At 45.0% G+C, this 23,755-nt stretch overlaps 1 protein-coding gene across 1 annotated transcript in view; it reads right to left on the minus strand.

Moving 5' to 3' along the window:
• The window catches only part of ELAPOR2 (endosome-lysosome associated apoptosis and autophagy regulator family member 2), a 111,880-nt gene that overhangs the window by 64,052 nt on the left and 24,073 nt on the right, over positions 1 to 23,755 (minus strand). The window contains exons 2-6 of the mRNA XM_083183090.1: positions 21,841 to 21,961; positions 8,087 to 8,282; positions 4,717 to 4,864; positions 2,829 to 2,915; positions 357 to 462 (exon numbers count right to left, since the gene is read on the minus strand). Coding sequence (XP_083039216.1) covers positions 357 to 462; positions 2,829 to 2,915; positions 4,717 to 4,864; positions 8,087 to 8,282; positions 21,841 to 21,961 — 658 coding nt within the window. The remainder of the gene's footprint in view (positions 1 to 356; positions 463 to 2,828; positions 2,916 to 4,716; positions 4,865 to 8,086; positions 8,283 to 21,840; positions 21,962 to 23,755) is intronic.

Here is a 23,755-nt window from a genome sequence, read left to right on the forward strand (position 1 = left end):
GGTGCATGGGCAATGACACCTGCAGCTGTAGATATCAATAGACCATTCATACATTGCCCCCTGCTATCTGACAGGTAGCAGCACCTATAATGGCAGGGAAGCATCGCGCCCCGGTAGTGGAGCCCACTTCTCCTCATTCATTCATAGGAGAGAAGCGGTATCAGTGCAGATAACAGCATGTGTCTGAAAAATAATAGACAATGACTGGCTGGTACTTTATCTCTCTCCAAGTATTGGTAAATTCCTGAGGCTCAGAACACATTGCATTTTACCATTTACCTATATATTATACAGTGCATTACAGGGATATTACACTGCTTGAGCTAGACCTTATGTTGTCATACAAACTATGTTACCTTCTATTGTAATGTTCTTTATGAGCACAGGCTTCACCACTTTTGACCCTAGAAGAATGCCTGTTGTCCTCCAATACAAAATATTAGTTCCAGATTTTAGAGCCACCTGTAAGAACAAAATGCTATTATTGATAATCTTCTATTGTGTTCTTGGAGAAATTCACAAATGAGGAGGCTATTTGCAATCAGAAAATATCCTCTGCTGAGTGCAAAGTCGCTAAGCGCACCTCACTTTGCCTAAGTGCAGCTAGAGTCTTTGGAATTTGCAGGGGAACAGACATTTGTACAGGCTAAGGGAAGGGGTTGGGAGCAGTGAAGGGGTTCTTTGTTGATTTCTCGCAAAGGAGAGCTTTGTTTTGAAATCAAAATCTTTTTGTAGATCAATATTATTGAAATATAATTAAAGTATATAGGGGGTTATTCTGGTTGACTCGCTCGGATGCGAATTTGTATCATTGCGAGTCCACCAGAACCCGCCCTGCGAATGGCATGCCAGGGAGAACCTCCAACATCTTTCAATGGTAGCCGACCATCGAACTGGGCGGGCAGCTGACCTCCGGTGATGTCAGCTGCCCACCCTATGCACCCACGCCACCGGGTGATTTCCATGGGAACTCCCAGTGTTTTCCTGAGAACGCCCATGAAATGCTGGGCATTCCCATGGGCGAGAACCCCGGGCTGCTTTACCAAGCCCCCCATCCGCCCACCATGTTGGGTGCGTGCACCCGGCAAACAATCTGTTTGTCGTGGCCGCATGCACCCGGTGTATGCACATATGCAGAAATGCAGCTGCGCATACACCAAACATCGGTCCCCGTGTGAACAAACTGCCACTGAGAATGGACCAGAATAAGGTCCATGGAGGTCACATTTCCATGACCTTCCATTTTTACTATATGTCATACTGTAAAGGCCCCATGCATTAGTCGGACCCCCCGGGAGGGCTATTACACGATTTGGCACTTGATGTGCCAATTTCTGCATGTGATGAATTGCATGAGATTTATCACATGCAACTCCCGGGGAGCTGGACAGCAGGACTCTGACAGCTGGCAGGGGGGATGAAGAGTTACGGGCAGGGGACTCATAGAGGCAGTGAGTGGACGTGGGCAGGGGGAGCCAGACGGCAGTGTTCTTAGAGAGCCATGCATGGGAGCCGGGAAATGTGCTGCAGAAAAAAAATACCCATACAAATAAATGGGAGGCTGCTGATTGGCTGATCTCAGCCAATCAGTGGCTACTCATTCACAGGTATGTTTTTTTTTAACCTTTTCTCCCGTTTCCCTGCTCCCCTGTAAGGTTCTCTGAAAACACATTGGTCTGGCCCCCCTGCCCGCGTCGACTCACCGCCTCTGTGCCCACAACTCTTCATCCCCCCTGCCGGCTCCCAGCGTCCCCCAGCCTGGCTCCAGTCTGCACATAACATTTATCTTATGTGCAGCCCGTCTGGCCACCCGACTCCGATCCGATGCGCACGAGACCGCGCATTGGGTCGGACAGAATGTCAAAACATGAGATTTAGTCCGATTTATCAGCCCGATCCATCGGAATCGGGTCAATCGGACCAAATATCACTGGTATATGGGGGGCCTTAACTTTTGCACCCGCACAGAGCTGCCAGTCTTTAGGTCTTATCCTATGGCATTTCAATGAAAGGGTTGCATAAAGTAGAAGCTGACTACATTTTCATTTGTCAGTCTCTCCATTGGTTATCTGTATTTCCAGCACTCAATATAAAATAATGTTACTCACACACAAGACCACTAACCAAACTACACCGATGTACATCTCTTCCCTTATCTCAAAATATCTCCCAGCCCAACTTACTAACTCTTCCCAAGATCTATGTCTCTCTTCCACACTCAATTTTCTCTCCCATGCACGATTGCAGGAATGCCCTACCATACACAATAACACGCTCTTCAAGTCTCCAAATTATCAAGTGTTCCCCGGAAACTCACCTCTGCAGGCAAGCTCATCAGTTTCCTGAGCCATCCACATGGCCTTCATAAACTTTCCTATCTAATTACATCCTCACTGTACAGAACAAACATAGCCTCTCTTATTTCCTCTTTCTTCACTTTCTATCCTCCTGACCCCTGGCCAATATTTCTGGGTGACATATCATATAGCCATCAAGAACCTTCTGGTGGACCATTATGCAATAAATAACACCTACCCTTGTGTGTCAATGCCTATTTCCCTATAGATTGTAAGCTTGCAGGCAGGGCCTTCCTACCTTCATGACTATCTGTCATTATCTTGTTTTGTAATATCACTGGTTTTTGCAATTGTAAAGTGCAACATCATTTGCTGTGCTATGTAATAAACTGTTGATAAATAATAATAATAAATAATACTTTTGGTAGGATATGTTCCATGAGTCATTTAAGTGTTGGGGTCAGACATATTACACAGCGAGCGAGGAGCTTATTCTAACTATAATACATTACGACAAGTATGAATCCATACCGAATGATGCATCCATTCACTGTTATCCGATAATTTCACCCACTTATCAGACGTGGAACCTGTCTCCTGGCACTGGTCATTCTGAGTCTAGAAAGAGTAGCAATAGCCAGAAATTAATAATAGGTCTGGGAGAAATGAGTACATTTTAGGATATACTGTATATAATAAACAAGTAAACTTTCTCTCAAAATGCCTCAAAATCTGTAAAGGTTCTGATGTGTATAATTTTCAATTGCCCAGATATACATAATGGGGAGGTAGTTGGAGGATGTTGTGATACAAAACTTTATATTTACCCTACATATATCTATTTAGTAAATTAAGCCCAAATAGAAAGAAGACAGTGAAATCTGTTCAATTGATGAAATGACCCCAGCAAATATGAACACAGTATGTCCACTATATAAGTGTGGAATTAAGCACAATGGCATACCTCCCAAGTTTCTGAAGAATAGAATAGGGGAAAGGGGGGTGTGGCATATGCAAATGAGGGAGCGGCTTATGCAAATTAGGCCGCACCCTCGTTTTCGGGCGCGAATAGACGCTGTGCCCATGCGCACAGCATCTATTCTGTGAGATTGGGGGGGATTCCCAACAGCCCCCCCGCAGCGGGACACTGCCGGCCGCGGGAGGGACGTGGGAACGTCCCAAAAAATCGGGACGTTCCAGCGTTTAGCGGGACAGTTGGGAGGTATGCAATGGGGGTTATTCTGGTTCACTCTTTCTGACAAATTCCTACTTAGATGAACAAAACCATCTGCACTGCAGGTGGGGCAGATGTTACTTGTGCAGAGAGAGTTAGATTTGGGTGGGGTTTTACTTCAAAGTGAGATCTATATTGCAGTGTAACAATAAAGCAGTCAGTATTTTTCCTGCACAGAAACAAAGTAACTCACCCAAATCTAATTCTCTCTGCACATGATACATCTGCCCCCCTGCAGTGCACATGGTTTTGTCCATCTAAGAAGGAATTTTCCAGAAGGAGTGACCAGAATAACCCCCAATATCAGAAGACAGCCTTATATAATATCTGCTTTACAACATTAGAGCCGAGATTAGAATAGCTATCAGAGTACATGGGCAGGTACCCAATAGTTGAGTTTCACAGTCTACATGTAATTGTAATGATTGTACGGGCAGTATTTAATGAGGCCAATTCGCCATGTTTTATGGCGAATTTGTGCTATTTTCGCGTTGGAAGGTGATTTTTTGTGTCAGAAAGTGAATCACCCTATTCAACGTGCACTTTTCGCCGTCTTTCTAAGTGATTTTCGCCGTGTGTTGCCGTGTAGACACATTTGGTGTAAAAAAATCAGGAATTTTATTCTGTGAAGGGGCATGCTATTTTTATTCATGTACTTATAGCACATGAATATATATTTAATTTAAAAAATATATTTATTTTTTTACACATAACAGCCAGCAGGGGGCCGGGAGCCGAGAGTCGCTCATTAGATATTCATATATTCACTGCTCCGAATCATTACATATGCATGATCAGGAGCAGTGAATACCCGGTCCCTGCTGGCTCTCCCGGGGGGCAGCTTGTGCTGCCTGGGTCCTGGGGAGCCACCCTCCCCTCCACATACGTTCTGGGGCAGGCAGGAAGCCTTCCATCTCCCTGCCTGCCACCGTCCCCCGGCTCCCTGCGGGACGCCGCAGGGGTTAAGATTCGCCATCAGGGGCAGCGAGCCCCTGCAACGTTGAATATGGGGATAGCAGGGGGACAGCGAGGCTTCGGAACACAGCGACAGTGCAAGCAAATCCTAAACAGGATTCGCTGCACGCCGCGATTATCTTCATTGAATACTGCCCTATGTGTCACAGAATTACTTAGGGGCAAAACCTGTCAGGGGGCTTAATCTACTAAAATAAAAAAAAATCTTACAAAGAATTCAAAAAAGATATTGTTGTCCAGATACTGATAGTCAAATGACACAGATCCAGCTTTCTTCAGATGCACGGCATAGATAAGGGAAACTGTGCAGTCATCTCGATTTGATTCAATGTAATTTCCTTGAGGAATCCATGATGAACTGAGAAAATATAAATCAATAATATCAGCAATGTATTATTTTAAGAAACATGATATATGGACATACAGTAAATTGAAGAGACGGCTGTTACGTAAAAGAAATACAGTATCAGGAGAGAAGAGAATTGTTCAAATCACCATGAGCAGAGAGAGAACACTTGATATCCTAAGAAAAGGCAACAGTAGCTGAAGAACATATAATAAACAACTTTTTAAACTGCTGAAGCAGGACCCCCATGCGCTCCCAAAAAGAGTCATACAGTAGCTTCTGAAAGGGGGGTATGACCTTATGGCAATGCCAAGACTGCGAGCTACAATACTGTTTTCATCACTATGGAGGCTGCTGACTAGTCGCTCTGCCTCCTGTGAGGGATACGGTCATTTGGTGTACAGCATGTTGGTCGACAAGCATTAGGTCGACACCGTTAGGTGACATGGGTCTAGGTCGACAGGTCATTAAGTCAACACAAGCATTAGGTCGACAGTGTCTAGGTCGACAGTCAAAAGGTCAACATGGGTTTTATCACTGTTTCTTGAGCCGACATGTGCCGACAGGCGGTATTTCATGCCCTGCCATCCACTAGAGCGTGGTGGGAGAATAAAATAGTGTGCCAAGTGGAGCGAGGCACCGTGCCCGAAGCTTAGCGAGCGAAATGAGCACTAGAAACGCGTAATTCGGGTAAAAAAACTGTGAAAAACCAAAAGTCAACCTTTGACTGTCGACCTAGACACTGTCGACCTAGACACTGTCCACCTAATGCTTGTGTCAACCTATTGACTTGTTGACCTAGACCCATGTCGACCTTGTCCCATGTCAACCTAGAACCATGTCTACCTTTCCCAATGTCGACCTAACGGTGTCGACCTGATGCTTGTCGACCAACATGCTGTAGACCAAACGATTTCAACCCTCCTGTGGCTAGATGCTAAGCAGAGCAGCGAATAACAGGGGGACTCCCTACTGCCCCACCACCACCAAGGTACACTGATGCCCGCTTTGGTGGTATGCCCTCGTAAATATTCCGGGCATACCATGATACAGTATGTACTGTAGTTGCACACCAGCACAGTGGCGTACACATAGGTACACCCCTCCTCCCCGCTCACTTTTGCCCTACCTGGTGCCAGGCACTCCCCGATGCCACTGCAGATCACTCACCTAATGCCCCCCCCCCAATCGGCCCTGAACTTTAACTTTCCCGAATGGCCACCCAGGGACGCTGCTGCTGATTCTGGTATTAAAAACAATTCAAGCCATGGAGGTCCCACCTGACAATTAACGGGACTTAAAACACCTGCTGCTGACTTCCTGGTGCCAAATACCACAGGTCACCTTCAGTGGTCCTGTTAAGTCCATTCCTTGATGGATCAGTGATGTTTGGCAACACCAGGGGGAAATACTCTATAATGGGCAGGTGGGTTTAAGACTCTAGGTACTGCCATTCTCTTCCTAGTCAACATGTGCAGAGAGAGTTAGATTGGGAAGGGGGGGGGGGGGTGTTCAAACTGAAATCTAAATGTCAGTGTAGAGAAGCCTACACACGGATAGATATCGGATCAAATCCGATATTTATCCAATTTACCTTGAACTCCAGAACACCCCTGATGTAAACAAACAGAGGGTTCCCTCAATCGTTCAGTGTGGCCATAATCAGGGGTGTTCGGGGTCTGTCTGCTCCTCCACCCACTGCCCACCACCTCACCTCCGCAGTCACCCCGACGTAGACACGGAGTGGCGGGCAGGAGATTACAAATCAATAGGGAGATCCTGAACAAAAGGTTGTTTATCTTTCGGCCTGCTGAAGGGATCAGCAGGCTCGATGAACGACCTGCGGGCACAGGCATTGGCGCATCGTTACCATGTGTGGGCACCTTTAGAATAAAGCAGCCAGTTTTTATCCTGCACAGACACAAAATAACTTATTCAAATCAAACTCTCTCTGCACATGTTACATTTGCCCCACATGCAGTGCACATGGTTTTGTCCATATTGAGAGCAAATCAGTTCTGAATTAGGCCCAATGACCACACATTTGAAGATGACAGTTATCATCCTATCAGTTTGTCAGGTAGTCTTTGATAATGCTTTGACAATGACAATCAGAAATTACTTGGAATTAATTTATCTTTTGGGAGGAACACATAATGGCTTGGGTTCTATTCTATCTCAAACAGATCATCAATCAAAAGTACTGCCTTTGTGGGCAGTCAATGATTCATGTCACAGTATGTCAATGCACTCATATTTTACTATGTACAACGTAAAGATTCATAAATAGGGGAAAATTTGGAGGAAATACTCCATCCACATTTGACTCATAGCACAAATATGGTAATGCAGCAGAAGGTGTCACAACCCCCTGCATGCATTACTGACCATGCCGCATCCTACGACTACTGTATCACAGATCCAACAAAGAGGCCAAGAAATCTCGATCTTCCGACAAAGGGCCTAATTCACACTTGACAGGTAATGAAAGAATTTGCAGTGGACTGCGAGGAGAAGTCTCCACCCAGAAAGAAAGAGAAAACGTCCCTTGCTAAAATGGCAGAATGGTTGCAGATCCCTATCCACTCGCAAATCTATATGCAGTTCCAAAGTCATTGAACAGTTTTTCCCATCTGTGCAAATCAGAGTAGGTCTGCGGCTTCCACTAATGTGTGACAGGGACAGGATGGAAGTGGTCATCACCGACGTCACAAAACCTCCTCCAAAATGCCTGGGCACTCCTGCGTTTTAACAATCACTCCCAAAAACCAGCAGGTTCCCACCCAGAAATGCCAGCTTCCTGTCAATCAATCTGCGGCTCCTTTGCATGTAAGATCCATATGTCTTTTCAGTCGCTAATTCCAATTGTGCATGTGATATGTGTGTGATACGCATGTACAGTTGTTCCGTAATCTCTCGATTTGCAAATTCTCTTATTAGCAGTCAAGTCTGATTTAGGCCCAAAGATCCTGGCCTTATCTCTCCCCCATAATGGCAGCGGCAACCTCTGTTTTGGAAAACAGAAGCCATCGCTGCCCCCTCCCCCCCACCCCCACCCTAAAATGGCATAGATCTGTCACTCGGTCTAATGCCGATCTACAGTCAACATCACAGGCCAATACTAAACATGGGTATTATGGGTCCAGCGCATGTACATAGTTCCAAACATCAGGACTTTGCCACATGAGCCAAAGCTAACTTGGGACCTGAATCCGGCTTTAACAAAACACATACTTATCACAGCTGTCAGGTCTGTTTCCGGAAAAGTCAGCAGTGGTCTCCATAAATGTTGCCACATTGGAAAATCCTGAGGGTATCTCGTCCCATTCATCAAACTTGATCCCAGTCCCCAGTGAGTATGTTCCTGCTGCACACTGTGTGCACAACTGGGTCTTAATTTCCAAGAAGTGTCCTGAATCACAAGAAAAAGCTGCAAAACACAAAAACATAAATTAGTAGGATTGTATAAGATTACCCTCCCTGTTGATTATGAATGAATTAGATTAGTAGTATGATTTCAAACCTAAAGAAACCTTTATGCACACACCTGCGCATGACTTAATTGTGAGTAGGGTATGGTACTGCTTATATACAGATTCATTCACATTGCAGTGAAGTTTTGAAGTTTGACGCACCACACTATAGTTTATTCTTCTACTTTTTGTGAGAAAGTATATCTTTGAGAAGGAAATTGCAGTAAGTACCCCCACTTTGTGGGACATTTATTGAATTCACACAGTGGACTTCTATCTTTATGCAGGGTTGCCTACCCTCCCAGAATGGCCAGGAAGCTCACGAAAACCGGGTTCCTCCAGAAAGATGGGCAAGCCTTGCGTATTCTGACGCACCCCCCAACGTTGTTGTTTAAATACCATGATCGTGAAATCAGGAGGAGACTATAAAAGTAGGTAAGCCTGTCTTTATGTAAAGTATAGAGTATGGACTTGGGCGCCTTTACATTATTTTTAGTTTGCTCTGGACTTCTGAGTCAAAATTTTAAATATTTGGTTGTAACAGAAGGCAGAAGAATTGTACAACAATAAGTGTCTGCAGGCAGCAGTGAATCATGGTGGAGGTTCCTTGCAAGATTGGGGTTGTATTTCAGCAAATCATGCTCTGGGGAATTAGTCAGAATGAATGGTGTCACTGCTGATTTTTTTCAGTGTAAAGCACAATGGGGTCATATTTGCTGAAGGAGGTGGTTTCATTTTTAACTGTAGCAAATAGTTGCAACAGGTGAACTAAACCTATTCCACTATCTTAATTGGTTTCTAGGCATTTCACATATACAGCATTCTTTCAGACCAGAATTTCAGGTCATTCCTGCTGCACTAGCAGCAAGTATTTCACTTCATGCTCCCGGCATGTGTAAAGATCGATTCCAGTTAACTTTGTGTTTTATCTATGCATTGTGTAATGTTTCAGAATGTTTCTTTACATGTCCACACAATATTGTGGAGAGTCCTGTATTATAAGCAACCATTGCTTCTATCAAGTCGTATGTATTTATTTATTTATTTATTTGCACTTTAAAGATCTATATTTTAGTAGTTGGCTGAGAGTCCCCCCACCATTTGCTGTATGTAACGTCATGTTAGCAATTACAAATAAATGGGAACCTCTAGAGGTTTAGAGAATGAACGATTTACTACAGGCAAATCCACCATAAAAGCACCATGGTTTACAATTTGCCGGCTTATCTTCATCTGTCCTGATATTTCAATAGAAAACATAGAATCCAGCCAAATGCTGGGACAAAGTTGTATTTATTATTAAAGGCAGAATAATGATTTACCCGTTAATTGTGTTAATGAATGTTGCCCTGTTATAAAAATATTTTTATTTTCGTGCTCACCATTTTTATGTCACTGAAGGCATTAACACTGTTCCACTGATGGCTGCCTAGGTGCTGTGCAACTCGGCGGGTAGGTGTTCCCTGTATGAATACTGTACTGTCCCTGCTTAACTGTTACCTACCTGGCTGCTGCAACAACTAGTGGCGCCGCTGATGGCTGCCTAGGTGCTGTGCAGCTCGGCGGGTATGTGTTCCCTGTGTGATAACTGTACTGTCTCTGCTTAACTGTTACATACCTCCCAACTTCTGTGTTGGGGAAATAGGGACACTCGCGCGGCGAGCGTCCGAAAAGGGGCGGGACGTATGCAAATGAGGGCTTGGCTTATGCTAATTAGCCGCAACCTCATTTTCATACGAGAATAGACGCTGTGCGCGTGCGCACAGCATCTATTCTATTAGATTGGGGGGTCTCCCAACTGCCAACCCCCGCAGCGGGACAATGCCTGCCGCGGGTGGGACAGTGGGACAGGACCCGAAAATCGGGACTGTCCCGCTGTAATCATGATAGTTGGGAGGTATGCTGTTACCTGCCTGGCTGTAGCAGCGCCCAGTGGCGCCGCTTATGGCTGCCTAGGTGCAGTGCATCTCAGCGGGTATGTGTTCCCTGTGTGATAACTGAACTGTCTCTTCTTAACTGTTACCTGCCTGGCTGCAGCAGCGACCAGTGGTGTTGCTGATGGCTGCCTTGGTGCAGTGCATATGTTTCTCTGTGTGATAACCCTACTGTTTCTGCTCATATTGTTACCTACCTGGCTGCTACAACAACCAGTGGCACCACTGATGGCTGCCTAGGTGCTTTGCTGCTTAGCAAATATATGTTCCCTGTGTCTATAGTCACCAGGGTACATCTAGCATATACCTGTATGTGTTATGTACTGTATATCTGTACTGTCACTGTTTAATTGTCACCCCACCGGCTGTTGCACAGCAATCCAAATTCAATTCCTAGTATACGCAAGTATACCTGGCCAATAAAGCTGATTCTGATTCTAGAGAAACCCCTCTCCCGGGTGGAGATTCTGGAGGCTGAGATAATTTGCCTCCCAATTCTCCATCCCCGGGATAAAGATTACCAATAGACTGGTCGCATGGCGTTCCGCCCAAGCGAGGATCAGGCGTACTTCTCTCGTTGCTTGTCGGCTACGAGTGCCATCCTGATTGTTGATATATGCTACAGCAGTAGCATTGTTGGACTGAATTCTGATAGCCTTCCCCTGAAGCAGTGAGTGTGCCTGCATTAAGGTCAGATGTATGGCCCTGAGTTCCAATAATTTATGGGTAGTTGGAACTCTCAATGTGACCAAGGACCCTGAAAAACCACCGCCCCCCAGCTTCGGAGACTGGCATCCGTTGTCAAAATCGACCATTCCCAACTTGCAAATCTGGGACCCTGCAAGAGATTTTTGGTGTGTAACCACCAATGGAGAGAAACCGTGTTTCCGCCACCAACACCAACATCTTGTGTAAATGAAGGTGGGATCCTGACCACTGTTTAAGAACATCCAAATGAAAAGTCCTGGAATGGAAGCAGCCAAAAACAATGGCTTCGAAAGCCGCTACCATTTTCCCCAGAAGCCGTGTGCAGAGATGTACCAAGATCCTGTGATCTCGTAACACCTATCTGACTAGCTCCTGCAAGGACTGAACCTTTTCTAGTGAAAGAAAAAAAAATTCCTGAACCGTATTCAAGATTATCAATATAAACAACAGCCTCTGGGTGGGTAATAGTTGGGACTTTTTGAAGTTTAAGATCCACCCATGTTGGATAAGAAAGTGACAAGTGTGAGAGGCATTTCGTCCTAACTGTTCTATTGAGGAGAATTTTAGCGACAGGTCATCGAGGTAGGGAATGATTGTGATTCCCTGTAATCGCAAGGTTGCCATCATATATGCCATAATCTTGGTAAACACCCGAGGTGCTGGGGATAGGCCAAACGGGAGGGCCCGAAATTGGAAGTGGAGGCCCCGAACTGCAAATCGGAGAAATTGTTAATGTTGATCCCAGATGGGGACATGCAGGTATGCATCCTTAATGTTGAGTGATATCATGAATTCCGAGGGTTCCAGACTCGCAATGATCGAACATAATTATTCCATCCTGAATTTCCGGTAAACAACCTGTTTTTTCAGGTTTAAAATGAGCCGAACAGAGCTGTCCGGCTTTGGCACGACAAAAGACTGGAATAGAAACCCATTCCACGCTGACTTCTGGAACCAATATAACTACACCTGCTTGTAACAGTGGTCTATAGCCGCAAGGCTATAGACCACTGGAAGAGCTGTCATAAAGAACTGGAAGAGCTGTCGCAAAGAACCGCTTTGGTGGAAAGACAAATTCCAGACTGTACGCATGGATGACAATATTCCGGATCCAATTTTTGTTGCAAGTCTTTAACCACTGAGCTCAAACATCAAACAGACGAGCTCCCATGCTGGGGTCCCCCATGTGGGTCGCAAACCCGTCATGCCAAAAGTTTATCTGCGGCCTTGACATCTGGGCAACAGGCAGCAGCTGTGGAAGATGTCTACCTGAGCCACTAGCTGAGGAAAAGGAACCTCTGGACAGACCCCTAAATTTTGACACATTGTGCTACAATTTTGTAAACGTCGGTACTTGTGTAGTTTCAAAGCATCTAAATTTTAGCGTGTCCGCTGAGAACATATAGAGCGGCACGCGCACAGTTAAACACAGAGTCTGGCAAGCTGCCAAGTTTCAAACACAGACTGTGCGCGCGGTGGCGCCGTGAAACTACACAAGTACCTAAATATCATACCCTGATATGTGTGCATAATCACTACAGTGTATAAACAAAACATTTACTTAGAGGAAGTAATTCAAAACATACATAGATAAAATGATTTAATTACTTTCAGAACCCCAAAATACAATTAATACAGCAGCTCAACATTTTTTTAGCCTGCAACAGAGATGACTATTACTATAACTGACAGCTGCCACATTAGCACACCCCCATATAACAAAGGGCTTGCAAAGAACTAAAGGACCTGCTTATTTATGCTTGTAGTCTGTCTTTAAGTGTTATTAGACCTCTGTGCAACATAAAGGTCAAAGATATAAGTAACAGCACAAAATGCAATTAATTTGTGATTGGATTTAATGTTATGAGACAGCAAATGGATGAACTGAAATAATTGTTTTAATAAGTTAAGCCTGCCTGTATGAATTACAATACTGAATGTATTGGAGGGGAGGTTAGTCTTTCTAATAGAAAATACATGTTCTACTTGACTGCATGCCTGTGATGTGACTAGAGGAAAAGGAAGGGTCATTGGTTTCCATGACGATATGTCAAGTACCGGGGAATCAAAAGTCTCATAATTAATAAGAATACACATCTAAAGATTTACTATAAAGATTTATGGATCAATAAGTGCAGATGTTTCCATTCAATCAGTAAGATTTTTGTATATTGTAATGTATATTTCTATTTTTCCTTATTTCTTATAGCAAAGCCGGATTAACAACCGTGAAGCAGGGGAGGTCGACCTCGAGACCACACATATAGGTATGTCATCAGTATCACGGTACAGTGGCACATGTGAACTGAGGTTTCTGTGTGGTAAGAAATGTGAACTGTCGATACTATAGTGTATTTAACACAATTCCAATAACATCATCAGCATATTCTATTGGTAGTGGCCCCCACAGACCTTAATAATATTCAGGTTTGTGAAAGGCACAGGGAAACCTATTACAATATATAATGGGTATAGAAATCCATTATACATTCTAATAAGATGTTTTAGAAACAAAACCAGGTAAAATAGAAATCTATGGGGTCCAAACTGCTACATGAAAAATAATAAGCCATAAAGATTAACTAAATATCACTATGATAAATGGAGCACAATGTCACATTGAAGATAAATTGGTCTCAAAGACATAGGGAATTGCAAAAACAAAATAGAAATGGAAATTGAAGTTAGTGGTAATAATGTAATCTTAGTGGTAGTGTGAGTACAAAGTCATTTTATACAAAAGTATATACAAATGTAAAGGTAATTATAATGTAAACCTCACAGAATAAAATATAATAGCCACAATCCATTACTCAAACAAATGCTATAATGCATAAAAATAAAAAGTAAAAGGCAAGGTGCCCATTCACGGTACAATTGTTGGCATGACATGGCATTGACATGCAAGCTGTTGTGAAACTACAAATCCCAGCATGCCTTGCAATCGTTTTGTTAATCCCTAATAGCAAAAACGGTGGCAAGGCATGATGGGACTTGTACTTTCACAACAGCTGGAAGGCCATAGTTTGGCCTGGACTATGAGGTTTTTTTTTACACTTAGGCCTTTATTCAGATCTGATCGCAGTACAAATTTGTTCTCAAAATGGGCAAAACCATGTGCACTGCAGGTGGGGCAGATGTAACATGTATAGAGAGAGTTACATTTGTGTGAGTTATTCTGTTTCTGTGCAGAGAAAATTCTGGCTGCATTATTTTTACACTGCAATTTAGATTTCAGTTTCAACACACCCCACCCAAATCTCACTCTCTCTATACATGTTACATCTGCCCCACCTGCAGTGCACATGGTTTTGCCCATTTTGAGAACAAATTTATACTGCGATCAGATCTGAATAAGGGCCCTAATCCTCAAAATCATTCAGATATGCTCATATATGACAACTATTCCAATTTAGATAGGTTACTCCTGATTTGTGGGCACTGCCATGCTCTTCAATATACAGAACACTGGGAGGTAAGTCACAAACACTGCTGCTCTGTATAACAAAACTAAACAGATCACACAACACAAGACAAAACAAGAAGTAATGTAACACCACATAGAACATGGCTCTGTACTTCATAGTGCTATTTTTTATTTTAGTAAATGGCCCAATGTGGAGCTTTATTTCCATTTGAAAACACATGGACAAAGAATACAGAACATTTGTACAAAAATGCAGAACTGCTCTGAATGAGCTGAAATGGAGGATTGTTCAGCTCAGTGGCGTAACTACTGTAAGGCAGCCCCAGCTGCTGCTTGGGGAAGCAAGAGGTAGCGGGGTCTGTGTGGGCGCCGGCAACCGCTCGACGCACTGACATGCTGATGCCTGCCACTGCCCACTGACTGAGCACCGGAGGCGAGTCAGCCGCAGCGTGGGTGCGGCCATGGCAGAGACAACAAATTCCCCCACTGATTCAATTGACTGTACACAGAGCCGGCTATTGGCTACTGTGTACAGGATGGGCGGGTGGATGGGCGGGCGGATGGGCGTGCTAGGGTGGCCTGGGATGCGTCGGAGCCAAGGGAAGCAGCAGTGTCTGCTGGTCTCTCTTCCTCTATCCTGCTTCAGCTTCTCAGTTATGCGTGTGACATCATCACGTCACACGCTGGGGAAACATGCTGGAGAGGAGGAGCCGGGGGGGGGGGGGGGGGGCACAAACTTTTTGGCAGGGGGGAGCAAAATGTATAGTTACGCCACTGGTTCAGCTCCTATTAAAATAACTAGCAATTTTGACTATGCTGTAAATGTATATGTATGAATTACAGGTACATCACATCCTGAAGAAATTTTCACAGCCATGCACAGTTCTAAAAGTTTATGTCACACACTGTTTCCACCATGCTCCAGGCTCATTCACCCCCAAGGTATAACAACGGGTCCGGTATGATATGCCAGAGGTTGGAATCCCGGCGGTCGAAATACAGACGCCGGAATCCAGACCGCCGCAATGCCGACAAGGGGGGGGGGGGGGGCGTGGATCGACCCCCCCCCCCCCTGCAGGCTCGCTGCAGCAGGCCTGGTGCCCCGCTACTCTCGGAACACTATTTATTCTCCCTCAGTGCCAGCATTGCAACGGTCAGGATTCCGGCGTCAGTATTTCGACCGCCGGGATTCCGACCGCCGGCATATTGACCGCTTCCCATAACAACAATGATAACAATATGTGATACAATAGGACCATTCCACTGTCACATTCAAGACACATACAAGTTTTAGCATATCCTTTTCTTGTTAAAACTTAACACAAGGAAGTTAAAAAAAAGATGTCTGCATATAGGAAAAAAAACTATCCGCTATACCCAACACAAAATCAAAAAATGTAGTTGCTTTTGGGACAGATTCTGTCCATCGTTTCTCCGCTGTATCCTAGAAAATGATCAACAGTAAAAGCAACAATAGCATATTTGGAACATGGTTTGATTTGCTACTAATGTAGTGTAGATCTGTGTAGATATAAAATGCATGGCATTATTTATAAGGGGAGAGGGGGTAATAACAAATGTTATTTACTCACTACGGATATTGAGCACTGAAGGGGAGATAAGGCTTTACTCGGTTCCACTGATTAGAGCCAGTGCATTGTAGCAAATTTCATGGGCTTTTTGTTTCTAGCATCATTTGTCTAATGCTGGCATAGCCTTATATTGCTGTAACGGGGTGTATATTTTTCTCTGTTTACCGGTCTGTGGAATTGGCTAATTTACTGTAGGACAAAATCCACATTTTTTTCATAAATAAATATGATACTTACATTCTGTTCATTCATTGTGTCATTGGGAAAAACATGGGTTAGGTCGACAGGGTCATTAGTTTGACAGGGTCATTAGGTCGACAGTCAAAAGGTCGACATGGGGTTTTTCACTGTTTTTTGAGCTGACACGTGCTGACAGGCAGTATTTCATGCCCTACCATCCACTAGGGCATGGTGGGAGAATAAAATAGTGTGCTGAGCGTAGCGAGGCACCGAGTCTGAAGCATGGCGAGCGCAGCGAGCCATGCAAGGGGACGCAGTGCACTTTAACCTGTGTCCATGTCGACTGTGATGACCTTCGGATAAAAAAAACAGTGAAAAACCCCATGTCGACCTTTTGACTGTCAACCGAACCCATGTCGACCTAATGACCCTGTCTCATGACTCATGTAGACCTTCCTGCATGTCGACCTAGACACATGTCGACCTGAATGCATGTTGATGGTGAACAACTGATCCACACCCCCTTGTGAGTGCCAACACATTGGTAACAGTAGACATGTCCAGATTGGTAGGGGATCGCACAATCAGTTATTTATGTGGTATACGGTCATTAGGTCGACATGACTGTCAACCACTGAAGGTTGCCACATGAAATAGATTGACATGGCTAAGGTCGACAGGGTTGGAAGGTCGACACAAGCATTAGGTTGTCAATGGTCAGGACAACAGTCAAAAGGTCGATATGAGGTTTTCACTTTTTTTTAAGGCGACATGTGCCGACAGGCGGTATTTCATGCTCTACTACCCACTAGGGCATGGAGGGAGAATAGAATAGTGTGGCAAGCGTAGCGAGGCATCGTGCCTGAAGCATGGCGAGCCATGCAAGGGGGCGTGGTAAACTTCGACAGTGTCCATGTCAACATTCCGGACCAAAGACTTGAAAAACTCATGTCAACCTTTTGAATGTCGACCTTCCCGTTGTTAACATAATGCATGTGTCAACCTTCCAGCCCTTAGCCACATCAACCTATTTCATGTGTCACCCTAAGCCATGTTGACGTTCTGTGGTAGACCCAATGCATGTCGACCTAATATGCATCAACACAATGACCCATAGCCATTTATGTATGATGAATGTGAGTCTGGGCACTCACTGCGCAGCATTCTGTGGTAGACACAGTGATTTTTTAGCCGACAAGACAATGAGCTTATTCATTTAAACATATGCAGTGTAAAATAATTAAAAACTAGTTATCTCTGGTTAATAATTTGCTATATTATAGCATATTTATAATGCGTTGAAGTAGAGTATCAGAAAAGCAGGAGGAGTGTACCATGTAATAGATGGACAAACAAACCTACACCTTCTCTAAATACTGTAAGTCTCTTACATGATTCTGATTGTTATAATGACTGTCTACTAATATATTACAGCTGCAGTATGTGACTGGAGAATGTCACTTTCCTGAGTCGCAGCTCAGTGACATGCTGTGGGCTCTATGGTATGGTGTATTTAATAGCCTGTGTTTTGCAGGTACCAGTGTGGGTTTTTGCCAATTAGCTCAGCTGTAATGCAAAACTAACCCAGGGTCCTGCACAGACACCCATGCAAGCTATGAGGGCTGTCAGGACATGAGTAGTGGAACCATACCGCACTTTTCAGCTATATACAGATAAACACATCATGCTTTCTCATGCTACATGGCTGGAATATAGCATTTTGTTCCGGTTATGAAAAGACACCTTAATCCTCTATTATGAAACAGACACTGCTATAGTGCAACGGGATACGGTTGCTAGGTCTACAACAACTAGGTCGACAAGCATAAAGGTCGACATGACTGAAGGTCAACATGGGGTTAGGTTGACAGGGTCATTAAGTCCACAGTCAAAAGGTCGACATGGGGTTTTTCACTTTTGTTTTTGAGCCGACATGTGCCAACAGGCGGTATTTCGTGCCCTACCATCCACTAGGGCATGGTGGGAGAATAAAATAGTGTGCCAAGCATAGCGAAGCACCGTGCCTGAAGCATGGGGAGCACAGCAAGCCATACAAGGCGACACGGTGCACTTCTTTAGCATCCATCTCCACTGTGTCGACATTCGTGACAAAAAATTTAAAAATCTCATGTCGACCTTCATCCTGTCGACCTAATGACCCTGTTGATCTTCAGCCATGTCGACCTTCATGCATGTCAACCTAGTGGTGTTGACCTATTGCTTATCGACCTAGTTGCTGTCTATTCAATGATCCATACCCAGCACAACAAAGAACAGAAACCTGGAGACACTTCCCAGATGCTTTTATGATTAAGGATTCCTTAGTAGAACCAATGTCAAAGTTTTGCTTCAACTTTGAGGAATAAAGCAGTCATAGCAAACAAGGGGTCTGACTCAGCTTGGATCGCATATGATAAGCTGTCATTTAGGCAGAGGAATTCGCTGTTCTGCGCTGTTATCGCAGGACCAATCTTGCGCATGCACAGAATTTGTCTTGCGCTTGTGCAGAACACAAACATCGGGCATAAGGGTATGGATCATTAGGTCTACAACAAGTTGGTCGACAAGCATTGGGTCGACACCATTAGGTCGACATGCATAAAGGTCGACATGGGTTTAGGTCGACATGGGTCAATGTCGACAAGAATATTAGGTCGATATGGGCAAAATCAACAGTCAAAAGGTCGACATGGGGTTTTTCACTGTTTTTTAACACAAATGTCAACACAGTCAACGTGGACACAGGTTAAAGTGCACTGCGTCCCCTCTCAGGGCTCGCTGCACTCCCCATGCTTCGGGCTTGGTGCCTTACTATGCTTGGCACACTATTTTATTCTCCCACCACGCCCTAGTGGTATGTCGACCTTTTGACTGTCGAGCTTGCCCATGTCGACCTAATGATTGTGTTGACCTAGAAACATGTTGACCTTGACCCATGTCGACCTAGACCAGTGGTTCCCAACCCTGGTCCTCAAGTACCCCCAACAGTGCACGTTTTCCAGATCACCCGGCAGGTGCACTCATTATTCAGTCACATTTTAAAAGATCCACAGGTGGAGCTAATTATGTCACCTGTGATTCTGTGTGGAGACCTGGAAAATGTGCACTGTTGGGGGTACTTGAGGACCAGGGTTGGGAACCACTGACCTAGATCCATGTTGACCTTTCTGCATGTCGACCTAATGGTGTCAACCCAATGCTTGTCGACCTTCTTGTTGTAGAACTAATGATCATATCCCGGGCATAATGTGGGTTGCATCACCTATGCCAGTGGTTGTGAAACCATCTAATACCCATGTCAGACATAGCCTTTCACCCCAGGATATTGCTGGAGCTTGTGGTTTGACTTGAGTCTTGGCCATGGGCCTGATTCAGTTCAGTATGCAGGGCTTTGAATTTACAGCCCCGATGATTATCGAAGGATGGTCCGCCGTGCACATGTGCGAGCCCTTCATGCAGCCACAGCAAGTGACAACTTTTGATTGCATGCCATATTCTGGATGACTGACGGCTGGCTGACGTATGTGGGCAGCACCCAAGCCACAGATAAACACACAGATGGGCATGGCTATTGGGAGGGAGTGATGCTGATGCCCAGATCTACCCATGGCCTGTGCAGTGTTGAGTAAGTCTTAACCTATAGGGCACGGCACACTAGAGGCGGTCCATTTAATGGTACATGGATTTCGCTCTCTTCACTCATTTACAGGGGCGGGAGTTCCCTCTGGCGGGGAGGGGGCTAACTGATCGCAGGGCTGCAAAAAGTTGCAGCCCCGCTATCAGGTCTGAATCGGCCCCTATGTGTGAACAGACCAGACCCTGTGCCGGATGTTCTGGTTCTGCGATCCTGCTTGGTACAAGGGTTTATTCCTGGGTATGACCTGCATCTGCCTGATCTAATTAAACTAAGAAAAACTAAAGACAACAAGAAAAAGAAACAAGATTCTGCAATGGGCGGGCAAAAGTTATCCATCTTACATTATAATAATATCAAGAATACTCCGTTATAAACATTTGCAAACACATTATAAGCCATAAGGTATGTCAAGGCGTCTCTACTCAGGTGGTCCCACACTATAGAATAGGCATATGAATATCCTTACAAAGAAATAAGGATTAAAAAGGGTTGAGTTTACCTGAAGGGTAAAAAAGGGGCAGACTAGATGGGCCAAATGGTTCTTATCTGCCGTCAAATTCTATGTTTCTATGTTTCTAATAGACCTAATTTGGGTCATACAGTATGTTCATATGTTTCTAAATTAACCTGGAGGAACCAGAGGATCCTCTAATGTGGCCCTAAAAGTCACAACATTGCCTCCAGTTACTGATCCTATACATGAATCGCAGAACAAATTAACCCTTCCCTTACATGCACCCCCATACTGCTGTGTCAGTCTCCTCGGTCTGATGGAGCAGCAGACTCGGGATTCGCAGGATCAGTGTCTTACAGGATTTTACGCCATCACTCCGTGAGACACTGTCCCAAAGCTTCCTGTATTTGCTGCTCTGACACGTTTGTGGCTGCAGTGCCCGGACTCTGTGCAGTGTATGCAGCGGGTGGGTGGCCTAGGGGTGCGCTGCAGGACTTGGAAGACCCACACTCCGCCCTGCAGTGGGCCCCTGCCTGGCATACCACCAGCCTGGAGCCTGCAGGGCTGTGTACTCCTCTAGCAGTAATTAGGTTGGACTGCCCCTGTGATGACGGCATGTGTGCACCTGGCTGCCACAGGTTGTGCCCAGGGGTAAAGCGCCGCTCTTGTGGGCACAAAGGCAGAAGAAAAGGGCCTGCCATCTCCCTGCCACCCCCTCCCTTACCTAAGCCGAATCCTATGGCCGGGCCCAGGCTCAGGATCTGGGTGGTGGCCAGGTGGAGAGTGCTAAATGCTCTGGGGCAAAAGCAGGCCAGGTCAGCTAAGCAGTGTAAATCCCTCTGCAGGTCCTCCGACAGCTCCATTGTGAGCGCCGGCGGCTACCTTCCATCCCTACCATTTGACAGCAGCAGCTGTGGGCGTGCCCTGCGCTTTGCATGTGCTGCTGGTGCTTTGTGCCCTGTGTGAGGGCCATATTGGAGGGGGCCCCCACGATTTAGTTGTCACTGGGCCCCCATTAATCCAGCCCTGCATGAACCTGTGCTAGGTCAATACATTGAGGAACTTCCATTTTCTGTATCACTGGTCTACACAAATCCTATGCAGCTGCAGGCCACCTAAAGATGGCCTATGCTGCCATTTCCTTCACTTACACAGCACTGGTTGGTTCTATGGGATCCCTATAATACCCAAATTGTAGGCATTACTGACAATTAGGGGCTGACAATGTCTGTATAATGCCTTTACATGCCTCCTCAGCATTGGGCCAGTCATTCCCCTCTCTTGTATTTGTTATCATTAAACTAATTAGGGAGGCTAGACTATTTTCCTGCACAAACTATACCAGTGCTCTGTAATACAATATACCGTACCTACCGACATAGAGATATGCAAAGTTGTAATAGCATATAGTAAATTACCATTTAGTATGACTCAGTAATATGTGGCGGTTAATAAATAGGGTTATAAAGGCTGCATTAAATAAAAATAAAGATTTTGTACTGATAAAAAGCATTAAATGACTAAAACAGAAGCAACAAAGGTTATGCTCGTTAATATTTGAAATTATATAATGGTCAACTTACTGCAGTCCTTTCCTTTGACTGGATCTGGCAAGCCGGCACATGGCTTTTCTGGGTTCGGTATAGCAACTCTCCACCTGGATCCAGTACTATCACATTCTGTGTATTCATAATGATAGTCATTCTGAAAAATCCAAGAACAAAAACATTAGATTACAGTAGTTTGCCTGTTTAATGTGCAGTGTACTCATAAAAAAAAAAAACCATCCATTTTAGATTTAGACAATTTAGCTCATGGAAGGTATGATCTGGTGAATAAAACAAAGGGGTGGTGAGCAGGAGAGCCAATTATATTGCTATGTCAACCTTTTGCTTGTGATGACCTTTGTCAGTGTCGGCCTAGTGCATGTCCTTTTGGTGTTGACCTATCTAGACACTTTCTGCCTATCATCTGGATACCGGTCAGCGTTAGGTTGGGGGATAGAAATATTTACCTGAACACCGAAGGATCACAGCTCTAATCCAGAAGTGACCATCGCATGAACTTCGGGGCCCGCTGGAGTGGCTGCAGCAGTCTGCTGGGTTACCAGGGAAGAAATGTCAACATCCAAAAATGTCGACATTTCATCACTACATGTTGAAAGTCGAAATGGGCAGGGTCGTCATCATGACCAGGTCAACATAACTATGTTATTTTACTGCATGCCTGACAACCTGGTAAACCTGCAGACAAACAAAACTACTTTTTTTATACATATTATTATTGAAAAGGAACATTTTCTAGAGACAAAATAAACAATAATGTTTAGGGGGAGATTCTCTAAACTAAAAATGCGGTAAAAACCCCGTTATCAGTGCTCTAAGCAACCGCCGCTGGGTTACCGCGGCGGGGGGCATCGCCAGAAAAATCTTGCGATGCCCCAAAGAAGCCTATGGGCTTCTACCGCATCCCACCGCCGCCCCGCACCGACCCAGCGCTGCCCTGCATTGACCCCCCCTCACCTGTGTTCGGGCAGCACAGAGCTGTGCTGCCCAGACCTGTGACCTCCTCCTCCCTGCACTATGATCCTCTTCCAGGTGCAGGGAGGAGGAGAGCCCGGCGCAGCAGCAGCAGCAGCGCCGGGTGTGGGAGGGAGGGTATAGCCGCCGGGCCCCCATGGGACCCGCTGACTCTCTCCGCAAAGGACAGCTCTTAACGTCCTTTGCCATAATTATCACATATGTTAGTGCATATGCGATAATTATGAATGCGATGGGCAGCGAAGGGGGGCGGAGCTGGGGTGCGGATGTTAGAACATCCCCCCCATATGTGAAATAAAGCTTAAAGGCCCATACACACAGGGCAATTTCTACATGCTGAGCGATGTAGGCTAGGCGATTCCCCTTGAGCCTCCATGTGAAGCCCATACACACATAGTGATATGTGTATGGGGGATCTGTGCTAACTCATTGTTCTTTATGTACATGCAGAAGAGCTATCTAGATCTTATTGCATGTGCTTAAGATCTGAGCGGCCATGGTGATACGCAGGATGGTGCATCACCGTCGCTATGGGGCATACACATGGGGCCTCATTCTGGTTCAAAAGCAAATTCACTCTCTAATGCACAAAACCACGTGCACTACAGGGGGGGAAGATGTAACACATGCAGAGAGAGTTAGATTTGAGTGGGTGTGTACTTCAAACTGATATCTATATTGCAGTGTAAAAATAAAGCAGCCAGTATTTACTCTGCATAGAAACAAATCAAAACCCAAATCTAACTCTCTCTGCACATGTTACATCTGCCCACCTGCAGTGCACATGGTTTTGACCATTGGACAGATAATTTGTCTTTGCAAGTGAACCAGAATCAGGCCCATGGTGCGATGTGTGCTTCATTTCAAACAATCTAGACAGATCAATTAGAAAATAAGAAAAAATCACCCAGTGTGTATGCACGAAAAGTAAACTGACCTATTTCACGTATCTGCCCTA

Source organism: Crinia signifera, chromosome 4, assembly GCF_055691185.1.
Source record: "Crinia signifera chromosome 4, ASM5569118v1, whole genome shotgun sequence".
Lineage (NCBI taxonomy): Eukaryota > Metazoa > Chordata > Amphibia > Anura > Myobatrachidae > Crinia > Crinia signifera.